Below are 25,608 nucleotides of genomic sequence, written 5' to 3'. Positions count from 1 at the left end.
TATAGTATATAATATATATAATAGCTATAATATATTATAATATATATAATATTATATACTATAATATATAAAATTAAATATATTGTATATTATATATTATATAATATATAATGAATATAAATTAATCACAATTATATCAACTATATCAGATATAATTATAATACTTATAACTTACGTATTATATTCATAAGGTAGCACAGACTCTACTGAGTCCAATCTGTTTACATACAGTTCTATTGATGACTGCAAGAAGGAAAAAAGAAACATTAATAATACAAAGTAAAATAAGGTAGCACTTGCAAAATACATAATGAAGTAACTGAAAGGTAATTGGGTTTATTACTCCCACCAATTTATAACTGTATATTTATAAATTTATAACTTAGTGTAGTGTAATACATTTATAACACAGTACAGTTATAAATTTTAACACAGTATAGCGATAAATTCATAACATTTCATTTATCTGGCATTATCAGGGTCTCTGAACATATGAATTTTTCAGATACCTCAGCCATTCTTAACTTTTTAAAATCATAGAACCCTTTGAGAATATGATGAAAACTATGGCCCATCTCCCCAGAAAAGCACACACGTTCACCAAATTCCATATTCAGCTTTAAGAGGCTTCATAGGGACCCTAGCATCCATGGAACTCAAGAACTTGAAATAATTAAGCTACCTGCATAAGTGCTTTTTTTTGCATTATTTTAACTATTTTTATAATTATTCTAAAATACACTTCACTCTTTCCTATCTTAAACAGAACATTATGATCACAATTTAACCTTCCTTGATGACTCAGGGTCATTTTGAGCATCAGCCATTGCACTTGCTTTGACTCTATGACATCTTCAGTATCAATTGAAATGAGAAGTTATTTGCCCCAAAACTGAATGGCAAGAGATGACTACTCACACCCCCACTACCCACACTCCCTCAACTCTACCAAAGAATATAAACTTGTTTGTAAAGATTTTATGTCTCTTTCCTTATGGCTGTTGCTGTCATTAACATGTATACTCTGATTTTATTTTGGTAAACAAAAATGCATGTGAACTCTCATTCACTCCTGGTTGGGAATGTAAAATGGTACGGCTACTTTGGAAGACAGTTTAGCAGTTTCTCACAAAACTAAATATATTTTACCACATGATCCAGGAATTTTGCTCCTTGGTATTTACTCAAAACATTTGAAAACATGTCCATACAAAAAACTTACACACAGTGTTTATGGCAGCTTATTCATCATTGTCAAAATTTGGAAGCAACCAAGGTGTCCTTTAGTAGATGAATAGATAAATGCACTGTGGCACATTTAGACAATGGAATATTATTCAGCACTAAAAAGAAATGAACTAGTCCACTATGAAAAGACATGAAAGCGACTTTAATCATATTACTGTGTGAAAGATGCCAAGCTGAAAAGGCTACATAGTTGAACTATGTGACATTCTGGAAAAGGCAGAAGTGTAGAGACAATAAATACATCACTGGTTGTCATGGGTTAAAGAGACATTAGGATGAGTGAGCAGAGAACATAGAGGATTTTTAGGGTAATGAAATTACCCTGTATGATATTATAATGATGGATACACATCACTATACATTTGTTCAAACTCATAGGATGTACAACACTAAGATTAAACTGTAATGTAAACTATGGACTTTAGGTGATGATGTTATTCAGTGCAGGTTCACCAACTGTAAGAAATGTACCTCTGGTTGGGGATGTTAATAATGGGAGAGGCTATGCATGTCGGGGGCGGGGTGGGGGGGGCAAGGCATATGGTAACTCTATATACTCTCTGCTCAATTCTGCTGCGAATCTAAAACTCCTCAAAAAAATATAGTTTATTCAAAGTATAAATGTGCACTGTTGTTCAGTCGCTCAGTTGTGTCCGAATCTCTGGGACTCCATGGATTGCAGCACACCAGGCTTCCCTGTCCTTCACTGTCTCCCAGAGTTTGCTCAAATTCCTGTTCTCTGAGTCTGTGATGCCATCCAATCATCTCATCTCACTACGCAATTTCTGCCTATCTGAAATCAAGAGGCCGGACACTATCTGATTTCAACCAATCGGAAATCAAGAGGCTGGACACTATTGAATTCGGGAAGTTTGGCATGCTAAACATAAAATGAGAGACTCACCAAAGGAAAGAAGGTACAATCTCAGAATCAAAAGTAGAACACATTCAAGGAGGCAAGTAAATCTAAAAAGAGCTTACAAAAAAGAAATTCCAGACATTTGATATGGTTAAAGATTATATTATTTTTGCTAGGAAGTCTGCTGAAATAAAGAAGAAAGAGACAGGACCAGGCATTACCAGAGAAAAGGCAGGTGTAAAATAGTTTATAATGACATTTCTTACTTACTGTATTTGGCAAGATGATGGCTCAAAACACTACTATCAATACTTCTCACAGGAAAAGGCAAGCTCCAGGTTTTAAATGCAAATTTGCTGCACCAAGACCTGGTCTCTAAAAACCCCAACTTTCAATTTGTTAAGTCTGTAGTCAAGCCACACCTAGCACTGTTCTTCGCTCTAAAGCCTTTGCGGTTCCTTCTACCAAAACACTGCTCACACACTTGACTGGCAACTTGAGATCAGAAAATAAGTCTTACTATTCATTAATACTTTTTGAATGGATTATTTGCAAAAAAAAATTTACAGTGAGTTTCTAGTTTAAAAAAATAAGGCTGCCAAGAAAGGAAGTCAAAATTTATCAGGGGGACGTGTGGAAGAGGAACTGAGCAAGAAATCTCTGGCTAAAGAAAACTCATGATGATAATGGTCACCACTTATTGAAAGCTTACCATGTGCCAGATGTTTTTGTCAGTTTATTCTCACAAGTCTGAGAGGTAAATATTATCTTGCTTTTTGCAGAGAGGGCCCAAGGGAAACCAACATGAATTAACAAGAATTAAACAGGTAAAAGTCTGAGACCACAGGAGTGAGGAGTGACACACACATGATGTGACTATACATAAGATCAAGTGAGAAGTGTGTCTTGAAAGGCAGATTGTAAAAAGGGGACAACAAGAAGGGGAAGTGGGGGAGAAGACTATACGTAGGGGAAGAGGAAGGAACCACCAGAAGAGGAAGGAACACCGGAAGAGGAAGGAACCACCTAGACGGAGGGGGAGGGGAGGAGCTATGAAGGGGCGGGGCTATGACGGGAAGGACTATGACGGGGAGGGGCTAATGCGAAGGAGGGGCTATGATGGGGAGGAGCTATGGAGGGGAGGGGCTATGACGAAGGAGGGGCTATGATGGGAGGAGCTATGATGGGGAGGGGCTATTACAGGGAGGAGCTATGGAGGGGAGGGGCTATGACGGAGGAGGGGCTATGATGGGGAGGAGCTATGGTGGGGAAGGGCTATGACAAAGGAGGGGCTATGACAGGAGGAGCTATGACGGGGGTGGGGCTATTACAGGGAGAGCTATGGAGGGGAGGGGCTATGGCGAAGGAGGGGCTATGACGGGGGAGGGGCTATGATGGGGAGGAGCTATGGTGGGGAAGGGCTATGACGAAGGAGGGGCTATAACGGGGAGGAGCTATGGGGGGGTAGGTTGGAACCACTTGGGAGGGGCTGTGATGGAGTAGGCAGGACCAAGCAGGAGCAGGAACTAGGGGGACCGAGATAAGGAAGGGGCGGGGCCAAGGGGAGGGCGGGGGCAAAAGGGAGGGCGGAACCTAGGAGAAGAGGGGAAGGGAGGGGCTGAGCTGAGAGGGAGGGGACCGGAGGGGAGGGGCTGAGCCGAGAGGGAGAGAAAGAGGATCAAGGGAAAAAGATAGATCCGGATCTGCCAAGTGCGAGGCTCTGCGATCGAGACCCTGAGACACACCCACAGAGGGGGCTTAGGCATTCCGGGTAGACTCGGAGAGCTCTCAGCACTGGTCGGCCCCGGTGTGCCTGATACTCCAACCCGAAGCCTTCCCCCCACATCTCACTTCCTCCCTCTAGTCCTCACCTTACAGTACTTGGTCTCTCCGTTCACTTCGCAGAAACTGACTGGCGCCAACCCGGGAAGATATAAAGCGTTGGAGCTGGCGGTCTGAAGGCCCAGGATCAGTCCCAGCACCAGCAACCCCCTGAGCCCGGGGAGGGTGGGCCATAGGCTCCAGGGGTAGGTTCCCATGCAGAAACAACGGATACTCATTTAAGTAGCCGGTTCTGCGCTTGGGGACACACCCACCGCGGGCGTGATTGGACCCAATGGAAAGAAGAAGCGGAAAAGATAAGAACAGAAAGGACAGAGGAAAGCCCAGACCGGCTAGTGAGACTTAGCACTCTGGGGAAGGCCAATTGTTAAGGCGAGATACTGGCTTGGAACTCGGTTGCTACGCGACCTGGCTGCCTTTATGAGCTCGCGCGCGCGCGCCGTACGCATGCGTGATGGTCCTGCTGCCTCTTCCCCCGCCCTCCCCCCCTCCCAGCATCACCCCCTCCCCTCCCTCCCAGCATCCCCTGCGGAACACGTTCCCGCGGTTTGGGCGACTTCTCGCGCGCCTCCTTCAGAGGCTCCTCGCAGAGTCTGGAGGGAGGGTGCAGGCTGGGGGAATGGTTGCAGAGGTGGGGATGAAGTCTGAGAGAGTTCAACTTTCCAACATCCCAGAGTCTGGCATCCTCATGACTTTGCCTCGCAGCACCAGAGTAGCAGGGTTACCGGGCGGTAAGCCGCCCAGCCATCTTCAGGTCTTGCTGCAGGTGGATGGAAGGGAGAAGACAGGAAATTCCTGGACCTTGTTGCCCACTATGATTATTATTACGGGATTGAAATGCAGCTAATCCAAAACTGATGTTCTGTAAGTGTACATTGCATGTTACTGTTGTTCAGTCGCTAAGTTACATCCCAGTCTGCAAGCCCAGGGACTGCAGCAGACCAGGCTCCTCTGGCCTCCCCTATCTCCCGGAGCTTGCTCAAGTTCATGTCCATTGAATCCGTGATCCCATCCAACCATCTCATCTTCTGTCGTCCCCTTCTACTCCTGCCCTCAATCTTTCCCAGCATCAGGGTCTTTTCCAATGAGTCATCTCTTCACATCAAATGACCAAAGTATTGAAGTTTCAGCTTCAGCATCAGTCCTTCCAATGAATAGTCAGGGTTGATTTCCTTTAGGATTGATTGGTTTGATCTCCTTGCTGTCCAAGGGGCTCGCAAGAGTCTTCTCCAGCACCACAGTTCAAAAGCACCAATTCTTCCACACTCAGCTTTCTTTATAATCCAACTCTCACATCCATACATGACTACTGGAAAAACCATAGCTTTGACTATAGGGACCTTTGTCAGCAAAGTGATGTCTCTGCTTTTTAACATGCAGTCTGGGTTTGTCATAGATTTCCTTCCAAGGAGCGTCTTTTAATTTCATGGCTGCAGTCACCATCTGCAGTAATTTGAGAGTCCAAGAAAATAAAAGCTGTCACTGTTTCTACTTTAACCCCTTCTGTTTGCCATTAAGTGATGGGACCAGATGCCATGATCTTAGTTTCGTTTTATATTGAGTTTCAAGCCAGTTTTTTCCCTTTCCTCTTTCACCCTCATCAAGAGGTTCTTTAGTTCCTCTTCACTTTCTGCCACCAGAGTGTTATCTGTATATCGGAGGTTATTGATATTTCTCAGGGCAATCTTGATTCCAGCTTGTGCTTCTTCCAGCCCAGCATTTCTCATGATGTACCCTGCATATAAGTTAAATAAGCAGGGTGATAATATACAGCCTTGATACTCCTTTCCCAACTTTGAACCAATCCATTGGTCCATGTCTGGTTCTAAATATTGCTTCTTGACCCTCATACAGGCTTCTCAGGAGACAGGTAAGGCGGTCTGCTTCTCCCATCTCTTTAAGAATTTTCCACAATTTGTTGTGATCCACACATTCAAAAGCTTTATCATAGTTAATGAAGCAGAAGTAGGTGTTTTTCTGGAATTCTCTTGCTTTCTCCATGATCCAACAAATGTAGGCAATTTGATCTCTGGTTCCTCTGCCTTTTCTAAACCTAGCTTGTACATCTGGAAGTTCTTGGTTCACATACTGCTGAAACCTAACTTGAAGGATTTTGAGCATAACCTTGCTAATATGTGAAATGAGCGCAATTGTACGATAGTTTGAATATTTTTTAGCATCACCCTTCTTTGAGATTGGTTTGAAAACTGACCTTTTCCAGTCCTGTAGTCACTGTCGAGTTTTCCAAATTTGCTGACATATTGAATGCAGCACCTTAACAGCATCGTTTTTTAGGATTTAAAGTAGCTCAGCTGAAATTCCATCACCTCCACTAGCTTTGTTTGTAATAACGCTTCCTAAAGCCCACTTGACTTCACACCCCAGTATGTCTGGCTCTAGATCAGTGACCACACCTTCATTGTTTTTCGGGTCATTAAGACCTTTTCTGTATAGTTCTTCTGTGTATTCTTGTCATCTCTTCTGTTTCTGTTAGGTCCTTACCATTTCTGTCCTTTATCATGCCCATCCTTGCATGAAATGTTCTCTTGATAGCCCCAGTTTTCTTGAAGAGATCTCTAGACTTTCCTATTCTATTGTTTTTCTCTACTTTGCATTGTTCATTGAAGAAGGCCCTTTTATCTCTCCTTGCTATTCTCTGGAACTCTGCATTCAGTTGGGTATATCTTTACTTTTCTCCCTTGCCTTTCCCTTTTCTTCTTTCCTCAGCTATTTGCAAAGCCTCCTCAGACAATCAGTTTGCCTTCTTACATTTATTTTTCTTTGGGTTAGCTCCGGTTACTGTCTCCTGTACAGTGTTACAAACCTCCATCTGTCGTTCTTCAGGCACTCTATTTACCAGATCTAATCCCTTGAATCTATTCATCACCTCCACAGTATAATCATACGGGATTTGATTTAGGTCATACCTGAAAGGCCTAGTGGTTTTCCCTACTTTGTTCCATTTAAGCCTGAATTTTGCAATAAGTAGCTGATGATTGAGCCACAGTCAGCCCCAGGTCTTGTTTTTGCTCACTGTATAGAGCTTCTCCATCTTTGGCTGCAAAGAACATAATCTGATTTCACTACTGACCACCTGGTGATGTCCATGTGTAATGATCTCTTGGGTTGTTGGAAAAGGGTGTTTGCTATGACCAGTGCGTTCTCTTGACAAAACTCTGTTAGCCTTTGCCCTGCTTCATTTTGTACTCCAAGACCAAACTTGCCTATCATTCTGGGTATCTCTTGACTTCGTACTTTTGCATTCCAGTCCCCTGTGATGAAAAGGACATCTTTTTTGGTGCTGGTTCTAGAAGATGTGGTAGGTCTTCACAGAACTGTTCAACTTAAACTTCTTTGGCATCAGTGGTTGGGGCATAGAGTTGGATTATGGTGATGCTGGATGGTTTGCCTTGCAATGGTATATTGCACACCAGGCTTCAAAGACTTTGCATGATAAAAAGAATGCAAAACCTCCCCAACTTCATATTGATTACATGTTGAAATGATAATATTTAGGGTGAAAGTCGCTCAGTCATGTCCGACTCTTTGCAACCCCATGGACTGTAGCCTACCAGGCTCCTCTGTCCATGGAATTCTCCAGGCCAAAATACTGGAGTGGGTAGCCATTTTCTTCTCCAGGGGGTCTTCCCAACCCAGGGATCGAACCCAGGTCTCCCGCATTGCAGGCAGATTCTTTACTGTCTGAGCCACCAGGGAAATATTGCATTAAATAAAACATTAAAATTAACTCCATCTGTTTCTTTTTTGTGACTTAATTTTTTATTGAACTATAGTTGATTTACAATGTTGTATTAGTTTCAAGTGTACAGCACAGGGATTCAGTTATATATGTGTATATATCTATTCTTTTTCAGAGTTGTTTCCATTATAGGTTATTACAAGATATTAAATATAGTTCCCTGTGCTATACAGTATGTCCTTGTGTTTACTTTATAATAATAATGTGCATCTGTTAATCTCAAACTCCGAATTTATCCATTTCTTCATTTTTTTAAGTGTGGCTACTAGAACATTTAAGATTATATATGGGGCTCTAATTATATTGCTGTTGGACAGCACAAGTCTGGGGAAGGAGGAAAAAGGGAGGGAAACTGAAGAAGAGAGAGTAGAAGGAAGGGGGTTGCTCTTAGATTCTGAAAGAAAGTTTTCTTTCTCTTAGGGCAGGGATCTTATTTTGCAGCCTCTGTCAGAATCCTTACCTTCTGCTCCTTCTTCTGTCTTTTAATGCAAAGTGTCTGTATTTGCACCTAGAGAGTATTGTAGGTGCATGCTCAATCTTGTCTGACTCTTTGTAACTCCATAGACTGTAGCCCGCCAAGCTCTTCTGTTCATGGGATTTTTCAGGCAAGAATACTGGAGTGGGTTGCCATTTCCCATTCCAGCAGATCTTCCCAACCCAGGGATTGAACCTGCATCTCCTTCAAGTCTCCTGGATTGGAGGTGGACTCTACTGCTGAGCCACCAGGGGAAGTATTGTAGGCATCATAGGACAAAAATAGAAGAGCGTATTATTTTCCCTCCTTGTGTCTCAAGAGTTTTGGAGAACAGAGGTCATTTGTTATGTTAAGATGTGTGTCCCTGGCCAAGGGCATTTCTGTGCAAGTTCCCTCTCTCCAAGAGTTCTGCATCTTCTGCAGATTGGCAGGGGCGATTCAAGACCAAACAAAGGCAGCTAACTGGCCAATAGCAGAAGCTGGTATAAATTTTAGCGAGGTAACTCCTGGACCCAAGAGGTAGGAAAGGTTGTTGGGGAAATGAATGGAGAAAATGTACTAATGATCAGAATTAGTCATGTTGTTAGTAAAAGGATTAAACTTGACCAAGAAAACTGGAGAAGCCCCTGTAAAGATTTGGAAAACAGGATAACCCAGCAGGCCGGAACTGCTGTAGGACTGGGCAGCTCGCCAAGTGCCTGCGGATTCTGCTAACCCAGTGGGGTGGGGTTCTGGGCACTGCCTGGAGGAGGGGTGCCCCCCAGGTCCTCTACAGGATGCCTGCCCCTGCCCCTCTGCTCACTCTCCAGAGAGATTCTGAGAAGCAGGAAAGAGCAGTGGTCAGCAGATTACCATCCTCACCCTCTACAACTCCAATAGTGCCATCAAGGTTTTCCATTAAAGCTCCCTGCCACACTGTCTCTTAACCTCAAGAAGTGAAGCATCACAGAAAGCTATGTCCCCATTCTCTGCAACAAGACATAGCCCTCCTGGTGTTACCAGTGTGTGATCATCACCAGCCCCAGCCTTCTGCATATTCTCTGTACTGTAGAGACTCGAGGAATTTGTATTCTGCCTCTTCACTCAATTGCATTGGGAGACTGACCTAAGAAAACATTGGTACAATTTATGCCAGAGAATATTTTGCTTGTATTCTCTTCTAGGTGTTTTATGGTGTCATGTCTTATATTTAAGTCTCTAATCCATTTTGAGTTTATTTTTGTATATGGTGTTAGAGAATGTTCTACAATTATTCTTTTAGCTGTGCAGTTTTCGCAGCACCACTTATTGGAGAGACTGTCTTTTCTCCTTTGTATATTTTTGCTTCCTCTGTCAAAGATTAATTGACCATAGGTGTGTGAGTTCACTTCTGGGCTCTCTATTCTGTTCCCTTGATCTATCTGTATGTTTTTTGTGCTAACACCACACTCTTTTGATAACTGTAGATTTATCTGACGTCTGGGAGGGTTATGTTGCTTGCTTTATTCTTTTTCCTCAGTATTGCTTTGACAGTTCTGGGTCTTTTATGATTCCACAGCATTTTTAGGATTATTCGTTCTGTGGGAAAATGCCATGGATAATTTGATAGGGGTTAATTAAATCTCTAGATTGCTCTGGATAGTATGCCCATTTTAAGGATATTAATTCTTCTAATCCAAGAGCATGGGGTATCTTTCCATTTCAAAGAAATTAGTTTCTTAATGTAGACTATGCTCCAAACTCCAGGAAGACATGGGTTCTCTCTCCTGAGCCATGATGAATGTTGGTAGAAAAGTAGAGCATGAGCACTGTACTAATTGTATGTGCTTACTTGTCTCTCTCCCTATACTGAGAGTAAGCTTCTTGAGCACAGGATCCATTTCTTATCTTCAAATCCATAGTGCACGTCTGGGCCCTTTGTAATTCAGAATAAATGAAAAAATGAATTAATACATGAACTCACTTACACTGTCACAGACATTTTGTGTTTTACCTCATTTGGAAATCAAAAGAGGATGCAATCAAAGGACAGACAAAAGTAAGTATAGATAAGAAGGATAATACCCCCTTTATTTATGCAGCAGTAGAGTTTGCAAAGTTTGTGCCCATCCATTACTTCAAGTGATTAAGAGGTAGGCAGGGTATTTATTTAATGTGAAGTAACTGAGACCAAGAGAAGTTAATTTGCTTGTCCAAGGTCACACAGATAATCGATGACCAAGTCAAGGCTGGAAAACAGGTCTCCTGATATCTAATATAGTTCTTAAATTAATGGAATTAAAAGAAAGTGAAGGAATTCTCTGATGGTCCAGTAATTGGAACTCCATGCTTTCACTGCAGGGTCCCCAAGTTCAATCTTTGGTTGGAGAACTAACATCCTGCAAACCTTGTGGCATTGCCAAAAATAAAGAAATGTTTTAAAAGGGAGTGAAAAATGTTTGGTAATAAAAAAAAAGAAATAAACTCATTTTATAATGTAGCTGTTACATTTCCAGCTACATTAACTAAGAATGTTCTGGAAACAAGCAGGTAAAGGATTGCTGCTGCTAAGTCACTTCAGTTGTGTCCGACTCTGTTCAACCCCATAGACGGCAGCCCATCAGGCTCTCCCGTCCCTGGGATTCTCCAGGCAAGAACACTGGAGTGGGTTGCCATTTCCTTCTCCAATGCATGAAAGTGAAAAGTGAAAGTGAAGTCGCTCAGTCGTGTCCGACTCTTAGCGACCCCATGAACTGCAGCCTACCAGGCTCCTCCATCCATGGGATTTTCCAGGCAAGAGTACTGGAGTGGGGTGGGTAAAGGATTAAGCAAAGCATATAATATCAGGTTGCTGCTGCTAAGTCGCTTCAGTCGTGTCCGACTCCGTGCGACCCCATAGACGGCAGCCCACCAGGCTCCGCCATCCCTGGGATTCTTCAGGCAAGAACACCGGAGTGGGTTGCCATTTCCTTCTCCAATGCATGAAAGTGAAAAGTGAAAGGGAAGTCGCTCAGTTGTGTCCAACTCTTAGCGACCCCATGAACTGCAGCCTACCAGGCTCCTCCATCCATGGGATTTTCCAAGCAAGAGTACTGGAGTGGGGTGCCATTGCCTTCTCTGAAATACCAGGTTAGGAGCTATCTTTGACAAAGGCACATAGATTTAACCATGGGATTTGTGAAATGCAGTGTCACTCAGACAACACTGTAAAGGGAGAGAAACACAAGGAATGGCACTTCACAAAAGCAGATGCTTCAGGACACATTAGTGAAAATGTATAAAACAGACCAATGCAACTATTAGGTTTTAATAGTTATTTTTTCCCCATGTTTCTAACCATGTGGAGTTAAAGGTATCCAAGCTACAATCCCCATCCTCTTTCCAGTTCACTTCAACGTGCCCATACCAAAATTGAGTAGAACAAAGGAATACTGGGATCCAGCAGAATCATACTCTATTTAAGCCATGTTTCTAAATCAGCATATTGGAACATCAAAAAGAGAACTAACCTGCCATGGTAGGTCAGTGTGTCAGCCCCAGAAACTACACCACATGTTTCATAGGTAGGGGCTGCTGCTGCTGCTGCTGCTAAGTCACTTCAGTCGTGTCCGACTCTGTGCGACCCCAGCGACGGCAGCCCATCAGGCTCCCCCGGTCCCTGGGATTCTCCAGGCAAGAACACTGGAGTGGGTTGCCATTTCCTTCTCCAATGCATGAAAGTGAAGGGTGAAAGTGAAGTCGCTCAGTCGTGTCCGACTCTTAGCGACCCCATGGACTGCAGCCTACCAGGCTCCTCCGTCCATGGGATTTTCCAGGCAAGAGTACTGGAGTGGGGTGCCATTGCCTTCTCCTATAGATAGGGGCAGATTAGCTTATTTCTTGGGCTTCCCACTTGGGCTCACTTTTTCCTTCCCCATTGCCCACAGTCTAAATATGTTTCTCTCAAAACTGATAGTGCCAATGTGATCATGTCACACTCCTCTTTAAAATCATTTACTGGGGCTTCCCTGGTGGCTCAGTGGTAAACTGCTTGCCCATGCAGGAGACACAGGTTCAATCCTGGATCTGGGAAGAACCCACATAACCGCCCAGCAACTAAGCCCGTGCGCCACAACTATGGCAGAGTCTGTGCACTGGAGGGAACCACGGCGACTGAGCCTACGCGCCGCAGCTACTGAAGCCTGTGCGCCCTAGAGGCCGTACTCTGAACTAGAGAAGCCTCCGTGATGAGAAGCCCGCACACCACAGCTATAGAGTAGCCCCCACTCACTGCAACTAGAGAAAAGCCCGCAGAGCAACAAAGACCCAGCACAGCAAAGACCCAGCACAGTAAAAAAATAAATAAATAAATATAATTAGAATCCCTTACTGAGCAAATTAATGCAATATGGGGTCCCAGATTGGATCCTGCTGCCCGCGCGCGCGCGCGCGCGCACACACACACACACACACACACACACAAGGACATTAGTGGGAAAACTGGTGTAGTTAATATTACTAGTATTGTACCAATCTTGATTTCTTAGTTTGATTATTCTACCATGGTTATGTAAGAGGTTCATGTTAAAAGAAGCTCAGTGAATACGTATATGACACCTTTTTGTACTATTTTTGCAACACTTTAGTAAATCTAAAATTATCTCAGAATAAAAAGTGGAAAAAAAAATCTTCTCCTAGCTCTTCATTACCCTAAGAATTAAGTACAAGTTCTTTGCCTTTGCTCAGGAAGACATGCATGACCTAACCCTTCACCCCCACATACGTACATGCTCCAGCATCAAAATTTAGTGCAGGGAAGGAGGGCGGAGGGCGGGGGGTGGGGGGGGGGGAAGGATGGGAATTTCACTCCCACAGTCAGGCCACTCTCTGATTCTGCTCCAAAAAGCTACTTTCAGTTACATGAAAAGGCCATTCTCTCTAGCTTCTGAACAAATTGATCCTTGCTGTTTCTTCATCTAGTTGGCTCTGCTGATCCTGCCACCCCCTCTTCCACATTTTGCTTGGCTGAAATCTTGTTTGTATATTTATTGGAAAGTTACCTTTCCTAGCAAATCTTCCCTCACAACCCGCCCCCCTACTCCACATACATACCACTCCCTCCCCACGGATACACCACAGAGTTGGATTAAGTGTCCTTTATATGTGCTCCCACTACACCCTATGCGTTTTTGCCATTTGTCACTTTCACACTGTATTATAGTTCTGTCTCCCCCATTACTCAGTTGTTGACTCTGGGTCTTCTCCTTCTAGCCACACCTACGACTTTCATACAGCAAGGCAGACATTAAAATAGCTTGATTTCACAGGTTTAAAACTTTGAGGATTAAAAAAAAAAAAACTTTGAGGATTGAGTTTTCCATTCAAGTAATTATTCGTATAGTTTATATATTCTATGATATGGTGAGAACGGAGAGTTTTCCTTTTTTTCCTTGATACTGCTGAGTTTCTGCGAGTCATATTTCTGCACCAATATTAATTTATTATCCAAAGGGTACACTATATCTCTTTATTACGTGGATCATTGAGAAATGATTGGCGCAATAAGTCTAATTTAGCTTCTATCACTATACATACTTCATCTTTGTGATGAAACTTTTAGGATTTACTCTCTTAGCAAGTTTCAAATATGCAATACAGTGTTATTAACTATAGTCACTGTGTTATAAACACTACACCCCATGGGACTTATTTTATAGCTGGAAGTTTGTACCTTTTCGCTCCCTTCACCTATTTTACCCCAATCCTCCACCTCTGGCATCCACCAATCTCTTCTCTATACCCATGAGCTCAGTTTTTGTTCTTTTGTTTTGTTTAGATTCCACATATAGATGGCAGCATATGGTATTTATCTTTCTTTGTCTGCCTCACCTCACTTAGAATATCTCCCTCAGGTCTATCCATATTGTCACAAATGGCAAGATTTCCTTCTTTTTGTGGCTGAATAATATTCCATTTGTGTGTTGCATGCGTGACTGTGTATCTATCTGTCTACCACATTTTCTTTATCCATTCATCCAGCCATGATGAACACTTAAGTTGCTTTCCTGTATCTTGGCCATTGTAAATAATGTTGCAAAGGATGTGGGGGAAGTGGCAACGTATCTTTTCCAGTTACTGTTTTCATTTTCTTTAGATAAATACCTAGAAGTACAATGACTGAATCATATTGTAGTTCTATTTTTAATTTTTTGAGGACCCTCCATATTGTTTTACATAGTTGTTGTCGTTGTTTAGTTGTTCTGCTGCTAAGTCGCTTCAGTCGTGTCCGACTCTGTGCGACCCCAGAGATGGCAGCCCACCAGGCTCCCCTGTCCCTGGGATTCTCCAGGCAAGAACACTGGAGTGGGTTGCCATTTCCTTCTCCAATGCATGAAAGTGAAAAGTGAAAGTGAAGTCGCTCAGTCGTGTCCGACCCTCAGCGATCCCATGGACTGCAGCCTACCAGGCTCCTTCATCCATGGGGTTTTCCAGGCAAGAGTACGAGTGGTGTGCCATTGCCTTCTCCGTTTAGTTGTTCAGTCGTGTCTAACTCTTTGCAACCCTATGGACTGTAGCCCGCCAGGCTCCTCTGTCCACGGGGATTCTCCAGGCAAGAATACTGGAGTGGGTAGCCATTTCCTTCTCCAGGAGACCTTCCTGACCCAAGGATCGAACCTGCATCTCCTGCATTGCAGGTGGATTCTTTACTGCTGAGCCACCTGCAAAGCCTGTTTTCCATACTGGCTGTACCAATTTCTTTCCTTCCCTCATAGCTGAGTTGGTAAAGCATCCGCCTGTAATGTAGGAGATCCTGGTTCGATTCCTGGGTCAGGAATATCTGCTGGAGAAGGGATAGGCTACCCACTCCAGCATTCTTGTGCTTCCCTGGTGGCTTAGCTGGTAAAGAATCCACAATCAATGAGGGAGACCTGGGTTTGATCCCTGGGTTGGGAAGATCCACTGGAGAAAGGAAAGGCTACCTACTCCAGTACTCTTGCCTGGAAAATCCCATGGATGGAGGAGCCTGGTAGTCTACAGTCCATGGGGTTGCAAAGAGTCAGACACAACTGAGTGACTTCACTTTCCTTTTCCTTTGTACCAAATTACATTCCCACCAACACTGCATGCTTTTTTCTACATCCTTGCTAACGTTTGTTATTTCTGTTCTTTTTGATAATAACCATTGCAACGGTGTGAGATGATATCTCTTTGTGGTTTATTTACTTCTTTATTTTTGACTGCACTGGGTCTTCATTGCTGCAGGCGGGCTTTCTCCAGTTGTGGCAAGAGATTCTCACTGTGTTGGGTTCTCTTGTTGCGGAGCACAGGCACACATTTGGGAGAGTACTGAATGAGAAAAGAAGATGATCTAGGGCAAGTCTTTAAAAAAACTCAACGAATTTGTGGGCTAGTAGAGAAGGATAAGGTGCAGGGTTGTTAGAAAAAGAGCAAGCAGAGAGGTAGGTGGAAAACCAGAACGTTAAATATAAAACAGCTTAGAAGTAAAAGGAAGAGAGTACTTCAAGGAGAAAGTGGCCAAGAAGAAAAAAAAAAAGGCCAAGTAAAAGAGCAGAAAACATCTTTATCTTTTTGATGTGGTGACACAGATGTCATTGGCAACATGAAAGAGAGCTATTTCAGGGAAATGATCTGGATAAAAGCCAGATTGGAGTGGGTTGAGAATTGAGTGAGAGGTGATAAAATGGAGTAGTTGGTATAGATAACTCTTTTTTGACAACTCTTTCTTTTACTTGATTTTTAATTAAATAAATAATATATAAATATATTTTCCTTTTAAAAAAATTAAAACATTACAAACAAGACTAAACTCCTCTTTGATCACTGCCACCAATCCTGGTTTTCTTCTCCATCTTTCAGAGGTAACCATAGTTATTTGTTTGGTATGTCCTTCCTGGCTTTTTTCTATATATTAATATATTACTGTTATAGGTAACAGCATAATTTAACATAGTTGTTGTTCAATTGCCAAGTTGTGTCTGACTCTTTGTGACCTCACGGACTGCAACACACCAGGCCTCCCTGTCCCTTACCATCTCTCAGAGTTTGCCTAAGTTCATGTCTATTGAATTGGTGATGCCATCCAACCATCTCATTCTCTGTCGCCCTCTTTTCCTTCTGCCTTCAATCTTTGCCAGCATCAGGTCTTTTCCAATGAGTCAGCTGTTTGCATCCCTCTTCATGGATCACTGCCTTGTCATGGGGAATGGGCTTGTGTAATCCAATGAAGCTATGAGACACTGAAGATGGACAGGTCATAGTGAAGAGGTCTCACAAAACATGGCCCACTGGAGGAGGGAATGGCAAACCACTCCAATATTCTTGTTGTGAGAACCCCATGAACTGTATAAAAAGGCAAAATAATAATAATGCTATGCTAAGCTATGTCACTTCAGTCGTGTCCGACTCTGTGTGACCCCAGAGATGGCAGCCCACCAGGCTCCCCCGTCCCTGGGATTCTCTAGGCAAGAACACTGGAGTGGGTTGCCATTTCCTTCTCCAATGCATGAAAGTGAAAAGAGAAAGTGAAGTCGCTCAGTCGTGTCCAACTCCTAGCGACCCCATGGACTGCAGCCTACCAGGCTCCTCCATCCATGGGATTTTCCAGGCAAGAGTACTGGAGTGGGGTGCCATCGCCTTCTCTGACACCTGGGAAGCCCATTTATATCAATACATATATTATATAGTATAATATGATATATGGAATGAACTACTTCATTTTTTAAATAAATGCACCACAGATATCACATACTATATTATAATTTATTTGACATTCTTCTACTGATAGTCTTTTAAGTGCTTTTATTTTTTCCCCCAAGTCACTCGCAATTCTGCAAAACACTGCTTAAATACACTGACTTTGTCAAAGAAGGCAAAAGGAAGAGTATGCTCATTTAAATTTCAATAGACACAATTGCAATACCAAACTGCCCTCCCTCCCAAATGACTGCACCAATTTTCCCTCCCATCAGCAGTGGGAGACTCCTAAGACTACTGACTACCCCTTATCCCACACCTGCAGCAACTCTTTCAAGATATTTGGCTGGGGAGGGAGTAAACTATCCCCTGGTAGCTAGAAGGGGGTGAAAGATTGGAAGAGAGAGTTTTGTATATGAGAAAGGCAAGAGTATGTTTTTGGGTTTTTTTTTTTGTTTGTTTGTTTTTAATTCATTTTTATTGGAGTATCGTTGATTTACAATGTTGTGTTAGAGCATTTTGCGGGGCCCTGCTGTGAGGCATGTGGGATCTTAGTTCCCCAACCAGGGATCAAACCCCTGCCCCCTGCAGTGGAACCACTGAGTCCTAACTGCTGGACTGCCAGGGACATCCCAGAGCATGCTTTCATGTGCATGAGAAAGTTCCAGTTGAGAAGGAGAGGTTGCATATACATGATGAAAAAGAGACAATTAATGACATAACATTCCCAGGAGAGCAGAGGAGGACATTATCCCAAGAAGAAATAGAAGGAATGGCCTTACGTGAAAAGAGGCATCATTCTTCTATTGCATTGGTTCTCTAACTGGATTGAGCCTCAGAATTCCCTGGCAACAACAAGAGCAAAAGAGAAACAAAACAAAGGTAAATAAATAAAACAGAATTCCCTGGAGAGCGTCTTAAAACTGATCACTGCCCCCTCCTCCACCAGAGTTTGTGATTCTGTAGGTTTGGAGGTGGGATCTGCAAATGTGCATTTCTAACAAGTTCCCAGACAGTGTTGATTCTGTTGCTCTGTTCTGGGGGATTAACTACACTTTGGGAACCACTATCCTATGTAGCAGGAGGCAAGGAAGACAGGGTGGGTGAGGAGATGGGTAGATACGTGTATTTGGCCAGCAGAAGATGAGGGAGTTCCTATCTAATGGCTTCTATTTTCTCTGTGAAATGAGAGTTGTGGTCAAGTATTGAATGTATGAGGGCAAGTAGGAGGTGGTGCTGGGGTAGGAGGTTAGAGAAGAGTGGGGAAGGTTGTAAAAAATGGTTGCAGAAGGCAGGTGAGTGGATTGACCAAAAATATGTAATAAAATTACTAGGCAATACTGAAGTCTCATTTGGGGTCTGTGATCATGAATTTTACAATAGGCCCAACCTGCCCAATTATGTGACTTTTTCCAGTAGCCATGGAGAACATAAATTATCAGTTTTACTCAAGACCAAGGTTTTGCCACTCTAATGACTCAAGGAGACAAACAGTAGCTCAAGCTGGAAGCCTGACACCACCATTGATTTCTCCCTCAGTCGCAGTGCGTCATCAAAATTAATAGTTAACACACAATATCAATTGTGCTTACTGTACTTTAGAAAATGTGGTAAACATGCTGTGTATATTAACTCATTTCATCCTGACACTTCCTATAAGTACCATTATTATCATCATTTTGTAGATGCACACACTGAGTGAGGTGCAGAGAAATTACGGATTTGCCTGAATCCATCCTGCAGGTTCGATCCCTGGGTTGGGAAGATCCTCTGGAGAAAGCAATGGCAACCCACTGCAGTATTCTTGCCTGGAAAATTCCATGGACAGAAGCCTGGTGGGCCAAAGTCCATAAGATCACAAAGAGTCTGACACAACTGAAATGACTTAGCATGCACGCATGCAACTAAAAAGTGGGAGAGCCAGGCTTCGAACCAGGCATTCTAGCACCAGGGGTTAGTTCTTAGGTAGACTATTCTGCACTGTTTCAACTTCCCAGCTATCATATATATACATATACATATATATGTATGTATATATGTGTATAGGCCACATCACAGGGCATGGGGGAATCTTAATTCTCTGATCAGGGGTACATTAAGCACTGGACAACCAGCAAATTGCTCCAACTATCTTTCTGATCTCTCCACTTTTCATCCTGTCCACAACCCCTAATCCATGCAACATCCGAGCTCATGCAGCCTTAAACTCCTTTACCAGCTTCCACGCTTGCCAATGAAGCTCATTCTCCATGGAGCTGCCAGAGTTATCTTTCAAACTAGCAGTCAGCTCCAGTGCTTCTCCCAGACTGAAGCTCTCCAGGGGCTCCCATCGTTCTTAGCATACACTCCACAAATACTCACTATGACTTACAGGATCCTAGGTGATCTGATGCTGTCCTAACCTTCCAACTGGATTAACTGTCATTGTTTGCCCTAAATCACCATAGTGACTTCCTTTAAGTGCTTCATATACATCTCATTCTTTTCCTCAGCAGGGCCTTTGCACATGCTGCTACAACAATCTAGAATGTTCTTCCCATGGGTGGTTGCTTCTCATCCTTAAACTCTCAGCCTACATGACACTACCCCCAGAGAGATCTCCTCTGGCTATTGCAAGTCTCCTCCCATGGCACACACATTAAAAAAAAAAAGAAAGATCTCTCTTGCTGCAGCTGATTCACAGAGGTTTTCACTACTTACTGTTTGTTTTCTTGTTTTTCTCACAACCTCCTCCCCAGCTAGAATGTAATAGAATGTAAACTTCATGAGGGTGGGGACCAAGTACATTTTAGTCACCACTGTGTACCAGTTTCCTACCATAGTGATCAACAGAGAGTATGTACCCTGTGAATATTTGGCAAGAGAATGAGTTAATTAATTGGAGGTATCTGAGTAGTAATGTCACTCAGGAAGCTGAACATTCAGGTTGAGGAGCCAAACAGAGAGATTTGCCACAGAAATATAAATGCTGAGGCAGAGAGTTCCTTAGTGGCTAAGTGGTTAGGACTCTGCACTCCACTGCCAGAGACCCAGGTTGGATCCTTGATCAGGGAACTAAGACCCCTGAAAGCCTCCTGGTGCCCCCTAGAAAGCAAACAAACAAACAAAAAACCCTTGAGACCACAGAGATATTACTGTAGTGGGCTTCCTGGGAATGGATGAGATTACTTAAGGGGTGAGAAGAGAATGAAAAAACAAGAGCATATGTCAATGAGACTGAAGAAACTGTAATATTTAAAGATAGACTGGAAAATTCTTGAAGAAAATATTTTTCAAAATGAAAGTTTTTGTTACAATTATGTTACATGTAATTTCTAATTTGTTGTTATTTAGTTGCTCAGTTGTTTCCGACTTTTTTGTGACCCCATGGACTGGAGCTCGTCAGGCTCCTCTGTCCATGGCATTTCCTAAGCAAGAATACTAGAGTGGGTTGCCATTCCCTCTTCCAGAGGATCTTCCTGACCCAGGGATCGAACCCCTGTCTCCTGCATTGTCATGTGGATTCTTGACTACTGAGCCACCAGGGATGCCCAATTTCTAATTTATAATATATAATTACAAATATTGATTTACTGCAGCTAATAAAGCTGATAGAGTTCCTTATTCTCAGTTATTTTTTCATGTATACATTTAGTTTTTGTTTTTTTAAACCACTTGGCTAGTGGGATCTTAGTTCTCCTGACCAGGAATTTAACTTTTGCCCCCTAAAGTGGAAGTCCAGAGTCTTAACCACTGGACCACCAGGGAAGCCCCCTTAGCTTTTTAAATTTTAATAAAGTTATGAAAATATCAAAGGCTGTTGAGAACCATGGTTGAACAAAGTTAGTTTGCAGTTTGAAAAAAAAGAATGAGTGAACCATCCAAGCAATTTGAGAATGAACGAATGCTCTTATAGTTAAGTGAATCAGTGTTTTCATTCGTGCTGTCTGGGTTTCATGTCAGGAAGTCCTTTAGGTCTACCTTCAAAATATATCCAGAATCAGACAACTTCTCCCCACCACCAGCAGCAATGCTGTCCCAGCACGCAAGGCCTTATTACAGTAGCTTTCACTAGGTCTCCCTGCTCTCAGCCCTGCTCCCATGAAAGAAAAATATTGCCCGCCTTATTATCAAACAAAAGATGCTGTGATCATCAAGGCATCAGCCACTGCCACTGTGCAAGGGTAAGACTGGAGGGAGCCCCCAAATGTGCACCCTGGGGGACTCAGGATGGGAAAGAATGGGGTGCCAGCCCTGGATAGTTAAGGCGCATAGTAAAAGAATGATTTCAATGAGTCCAGACTCTTGTATCTTCCCATACAAAGAAAAAGCACTAGATTCATTAACTTGAGATGTCTGGTTTTCTTTTAATTAACAGTAATCTTGTGATTACTGAAGTTGAAGCTCCAGTACTTTGGCCACCTGATACAAAGAGCCGACTCATTGGAAAAAAGACCCTGAGGCTGGGAAAGATTGAGGGCAAGAGGAGAAGGGGGTGAGAGAAGATGGGATGGTTGGACGGCATCACCAACTCAATGGGCATGAGTTTGAGCAAGTTCTAGGAGATAGTGAAGGACAGGGAAGCCTGGTGTGCTGCAGTCCATGGGGTTGCAAAGTCGGAGGGACATGACTTAGGGACTGAACAACAACAAAAAATCTTGTGATGTTCCAACTACCTGGGTTTTTGTTGCAAAAACTACTATATATCCTGGCTCCTCCCTTACCTCTTTGGAGCAGTTCCTCAGAGCGATCTGAGAGGCTCAAGTCCTCAAAAATTCCACCAAATAAAACAAAATTCTCAACTTTTAGGTTGTTCATTTTTCTCAGTTGACACTCCCTACACTGTCTGCTGCATACAGCAGCAATGTAATCCTGTTCTGGGGTAAGACAAATCTGTCCTTCCTCTGGTCAAAGCCCTCCAGTGGCTTTCGATTTTAATCCCTGGTGGCTCAGTTGTAAAACTTCCGCCTGCTAACGCAGGAGACACAGGAGACTTGGGTTCAATCCCTGGGTCAGGAAGATCCCTGGAGAAGAAAATGGTAACCCACTCCAGTATTCTTGCCTGGAGAATCCTGTGGACAGAGGAGCTTGGCGGGCTACAGTCCATGGGGTTGCAAGAGTCAGGCATGACTGAGCGACTAAACAAAAAGGTGAAGGGGAGCAGAAATGGGCACATCCAAGTCAAAAATCCTCTTTGCCATGAGGATTATATTGAGATGATTACTAAGAAACAGCAGGGGGCTTCCCAAGTGGCTCAGTGGTAATGAATCTGCCTGCCAATGCAGGAGACATGGGTTCAATCCCCAGGCTGGAATCCTACTTGCCTGGGAGCAGCTGAGCTCCTGTGCCACAACTATTGAGACTGTTTGAGAGCCCAGGAGCTGCAACTACGGAGCCCATGTGGCGCAACTACTGAAGCCTGAGAGCCTTAAAGCCTGCGCTCCCCAACGAGGGAAGCAGTGAGAAGTCTGCACACTGCCCGCAACTGAAGACTAAGCCCAAGCAGCAAAGACCCAGCACAGCCAAAAATAAATAAATTTGAAGAAACAGCAGACACAGGAAAAGTTTTGAAAATCTTGAAGAAGTTACCCTTTTGTAAGAGACATTTACATTTACAAGGAAAATCTCCATTTGTAAGTGTCTTTCTCCCTATGCAGAAGAAACCGAAGGATAATCTTATCTTTAGAAACTCTTATCAATAGAGAGTGGAATACTTGCGATTTGCATCACAATCATATTCTTGTTTACTGTGCTTGGCTTGATAGTCTTAGGTAACTGGTTCTTACAACATCTGTTTTAGCTGACGAGGTATTTAAAATGGTGGCTTGAGTGGAAGGGGGAGGGCCAAGATTGCGGTAGAGGATAAAAGGGACAAACCATTGGGTTAGCCAAAAAGTTACTTTAAAAACCCGAACAAACCCATTTTTCAGTTTAAAAACTCCAACGAACTTTTGGGCCAACCCAATATTGTGCACAAAATAAGCTACACACGACATTGTAAAGCAACTATACTCAAATACAAACTTTTGAAAAAATATACTACTGTTGGGCCAGTGTGAGAAAAGCAGGAGAGACTCCATCTTGAAGCCTGTCATCAATCTTAAAGACAGGATGTAAACGGGGCCTGAACCCGCCCAAGAGTGAGGAAACTGTTGCTAATGAAAACCAGGTCTCCTGGAGACACCCCTCCCTACAGATGGCAAACGGAGACTGTAGTTGAGTCAGGCTGCCCCTGTTAGATTAACCGTGGAGACATCCCTTCTTAATGTATAATCATTGTTGTCCATGACTGAGTTTTACAATAAAGAAGTTGCTAACATGTAACTAGTCACATAGAGGGGTGTGGGGGCGGGGGTTATAAAACTGGCCTCTCAGAAACATCAGGGTCCTTGTTGGGAACTGATTCCCCTTGGACCAGCTGGTGTAATAAACTGTACTCCACTGTCTTGAGCGTCCTCCGAGGTGTGTTTTGCGACTCCGGATTCCACAATACTACAAGGATATACTGTGCAACACAAAAATATAGCCAATATTTTACAATAACTATAAATGGAGTATAATCATTAAAACTTGTGAATCACTATATTGTACATTTGTAACATATAATATTGTACATCAACTATACTTCAATTAAAAAATGAAATAAAATGATGGTTTGAGTCATTTCCTGAATTACTCAGTTTTCCTGGTTATCCTCCATGTATACGGGAGGTATGCATGTTATTAAACTTCTGTTTCTTTTTCTCCTATTAATGTCTTTTTATTACAGTGGGAGGCGGGGACATCTCAACCAAGAACCTTGAAGAGTAGAGGGAAAATGATTTTTCCTCCCCAACAAAGGCAATGTCTCTACCAATGGCCTACAAAACCCTCCACGATCTGGCCTTAGCCTTGTGCTCTGCTATTTTTGTGTTCGTTCACTCAGTTTCATCCATACTGGTCCCTTTGCTCTTTTTAGAAGGGGGCAGGTATGCGTCAGTCTTTCTGGCACGCTCTTCCCCCAGATGGCTTATTCCCTCCTTTATCTTTACTTCAATGGCACATTCTTGGTTGAAGCCAACTCAGATCCACCCTTTTAATTTTGTATCCTTTCATTCCTGTACTCCTGACACCCTTCCCCTGCTTACTCTGTTCTATTTCTTTAGAAGAGGTGGCAAGAATACACAGAACTATACAAAAAAGATCTTAATGACCTGAATAACCACAATGAACTAGATCCCACATGCTCCAACTAAAGATCCTGTGTGCTGCAACTAAGACCCAGTGAAGCCAAATAAGCAAATAAAAATAAAGAAAAAAAGAATATATAGGTGTTCCCTGTACCATTTGTGAAAAGACTATCCTTTCCCTGTATAAACTGCCTTTGCGCTTTTGTTGAAAATCAAATATATATATATATGTTACATATATATATATATATATGTTTTATATATATGTTATATATATATAATATTTATTATATTTTTACAGTCTGTCTATTCAAGAACATTTCATGCAAAGATGGGCAAAATAAAGGACAGAAATGGTATGGACCTCACAGAAGCAGAAGACATTAAGAAGAGGTGGCAAGAATACACAGAAGAACTGTACAAAAAAGATCTTAATGACCCAGATAACCACGATGGTGTGATAACTCACCTAGAGCCAGACATCCTGGAGTGCTAAGTCAAGTGGGCCTTAGGAAGTATCACTACAAACAAAGCTAGTAGAGGTGATGGGATTCCAGCAGAGCTATTTCAAATCCTAAAAGATGATGCTGTGAAAGTGCTGCACTCAATATGCCAGCAAATTTGGAAAACTCAGCAGTGGCCACAGGACTGGAAAAGGTCAGTTTTCATTCCAATCCCAAAGAAAGGCAAGGCCAAAGAATTTCTTTCATAGCATCTTTCATTTTCAAACACACATTATTTATTTATTGTTTATTGTCTAGCCCTCCTCACTAAAATATTAGCTGCAGGTGGTCAGAGACTATTGTCTTCTTGTTCACTGATGAATTCTCAACACTCAAAGCAGTGCTGAGGCACAATAAGCACTGAATAAATATTTGCTAAATGAATGAGCAGATGGATGTTCCTCTTGACAAGATTATAAAAGTATCTACCCATTTTTCCTCTAGTACTTCAGTGGTTCTACATTTTACATTTAAACCTTGGAGCTGGAATTTATTTATTTATTTATTTGGAATTTATTTTGGAGTAAAAAATGGGGTCTTCCCTGATGGCTCAGACGGCAAGGAATCCACCTGCAATGCAGGAGACTCAGGTTCGATGTCTGGGTTGGGAGGATCCCCTGGAGAAGGGAATGACAACCCACTCCAGTATTCTTGCTTGGAGAAATCCATGGACAGAGGAGCCTGGCAGGCTACAGTCCATGGGGTCGCAAAAGAGTCGGACACGACTGAGTGACTAACACTTTCTTTCAAAAAGTGTGGTATGAATCTATTGCAGGAAAGGGGACCACTTCAAGGGCCCAAGCGGGGGCTCTTGTTTATCACTCGGGAATTGTCTGAGGAGACACAGATGCTGTTTTCTTGGGAAGGGGTGCCTGGAAGGAGAGCAGGAGGGTAAGGGAGCCCAGGAGAACTTCTTTGCCACATGGCTTGCAGTCTTGGGTTTTATGGTGATGGGATTAGTTTCTGGGTTGTCTCTGGCCAATCATTCTGACACAGGTCCTTCCTGGTGGTGAATGCATCCCTTAACCAAGATGAATTTCAGCAAGAAGGATCCTGGAAGGTTGGTAGCACTTATAGACTGGCGTCTCCTTTTGACCTTTCCTGAATTCTTGTGGTTGCTG

The 25,608-nt window shown here is 42.8% G+C and overlaps 1 protein-coding gene and 1 long non-coding RNA gene across 6 annotated transcripts in view; both read right to left on the bottom strand.

Annotated features, from left to right (window-relative positions):
• The window catches only part of LOC129640288 (transmembrane 9 superfamily member 2-like), an 89,134-nt gene extending 84,763 nt beyond the window's left edge, over window positions 1–4,371 (bottom strand). For 4 of the 5 annotated variants that reach the window (XM_055565506.1, XM_055565507.1, XM_055565510.1 and 1 more), the window contains exons 1-2: window positions 3,979–4,371; window positions 176–243 (exon numbers count right to left, since the gene is read on the bottom strand). In XM_055565506.1, the coding sequence (XP_055421481.1) occupies window positions 176–243; window positions 3,979–4,167 (257 nt within the window). In that variant the 5' untranslated portion in view covers window positions 4,168–4,371. Of the gene's footprint in view, window positions 1–175; window positions 244–2,819; window positions 3,102–3,978 lie in introns of those variants that run through there. The other variant, XM_055565509.1, reaches the window with a different exon arrangement.
• A 10,972-nt stretch (window positions 4,372–15,343) lies between these two features.
• On the bottom strand, window positions 15,344–21,649 carry LOC129640292 (uncharacterized). Its single transcript, XR_008708726.1, has 3 exons — window positions 21,540–21,649; window positions 17,619–17,681; window positions 15,344–15,468 (listed from the first exon to the last, which is right to left on the bottom strand). It is a non-coding gene; the product is annotated as an uncharacterized LOC129640292 (long non-coding RNA).
• Between the last annotated feature and the right edge of the window lie 3,959 nt (window positions 21,650–25,608).

The sequence above is a fragment of the Bubalus kerabau genome, chromosome X, assembly GCF_029407905.1.
Source record: "Bubalus kerabau isolate K-KA32 ecotype Philippines breed swamp buffalo chromosome X, PCC_UOA_SB_1v2, whole genome shotgun sequence".
Lineage (NCBI taxonomy): Eukaryota > Metazoa > Chordata > Mammalia > Artiodactyla > Bovidae > Bubalus > Bubalus kerabau.
The sequence above is the reverse complement of the archived record's forward strand: the minus strand, read 5'-3'. Positions and strand labels throughout refer to the sequence as shown.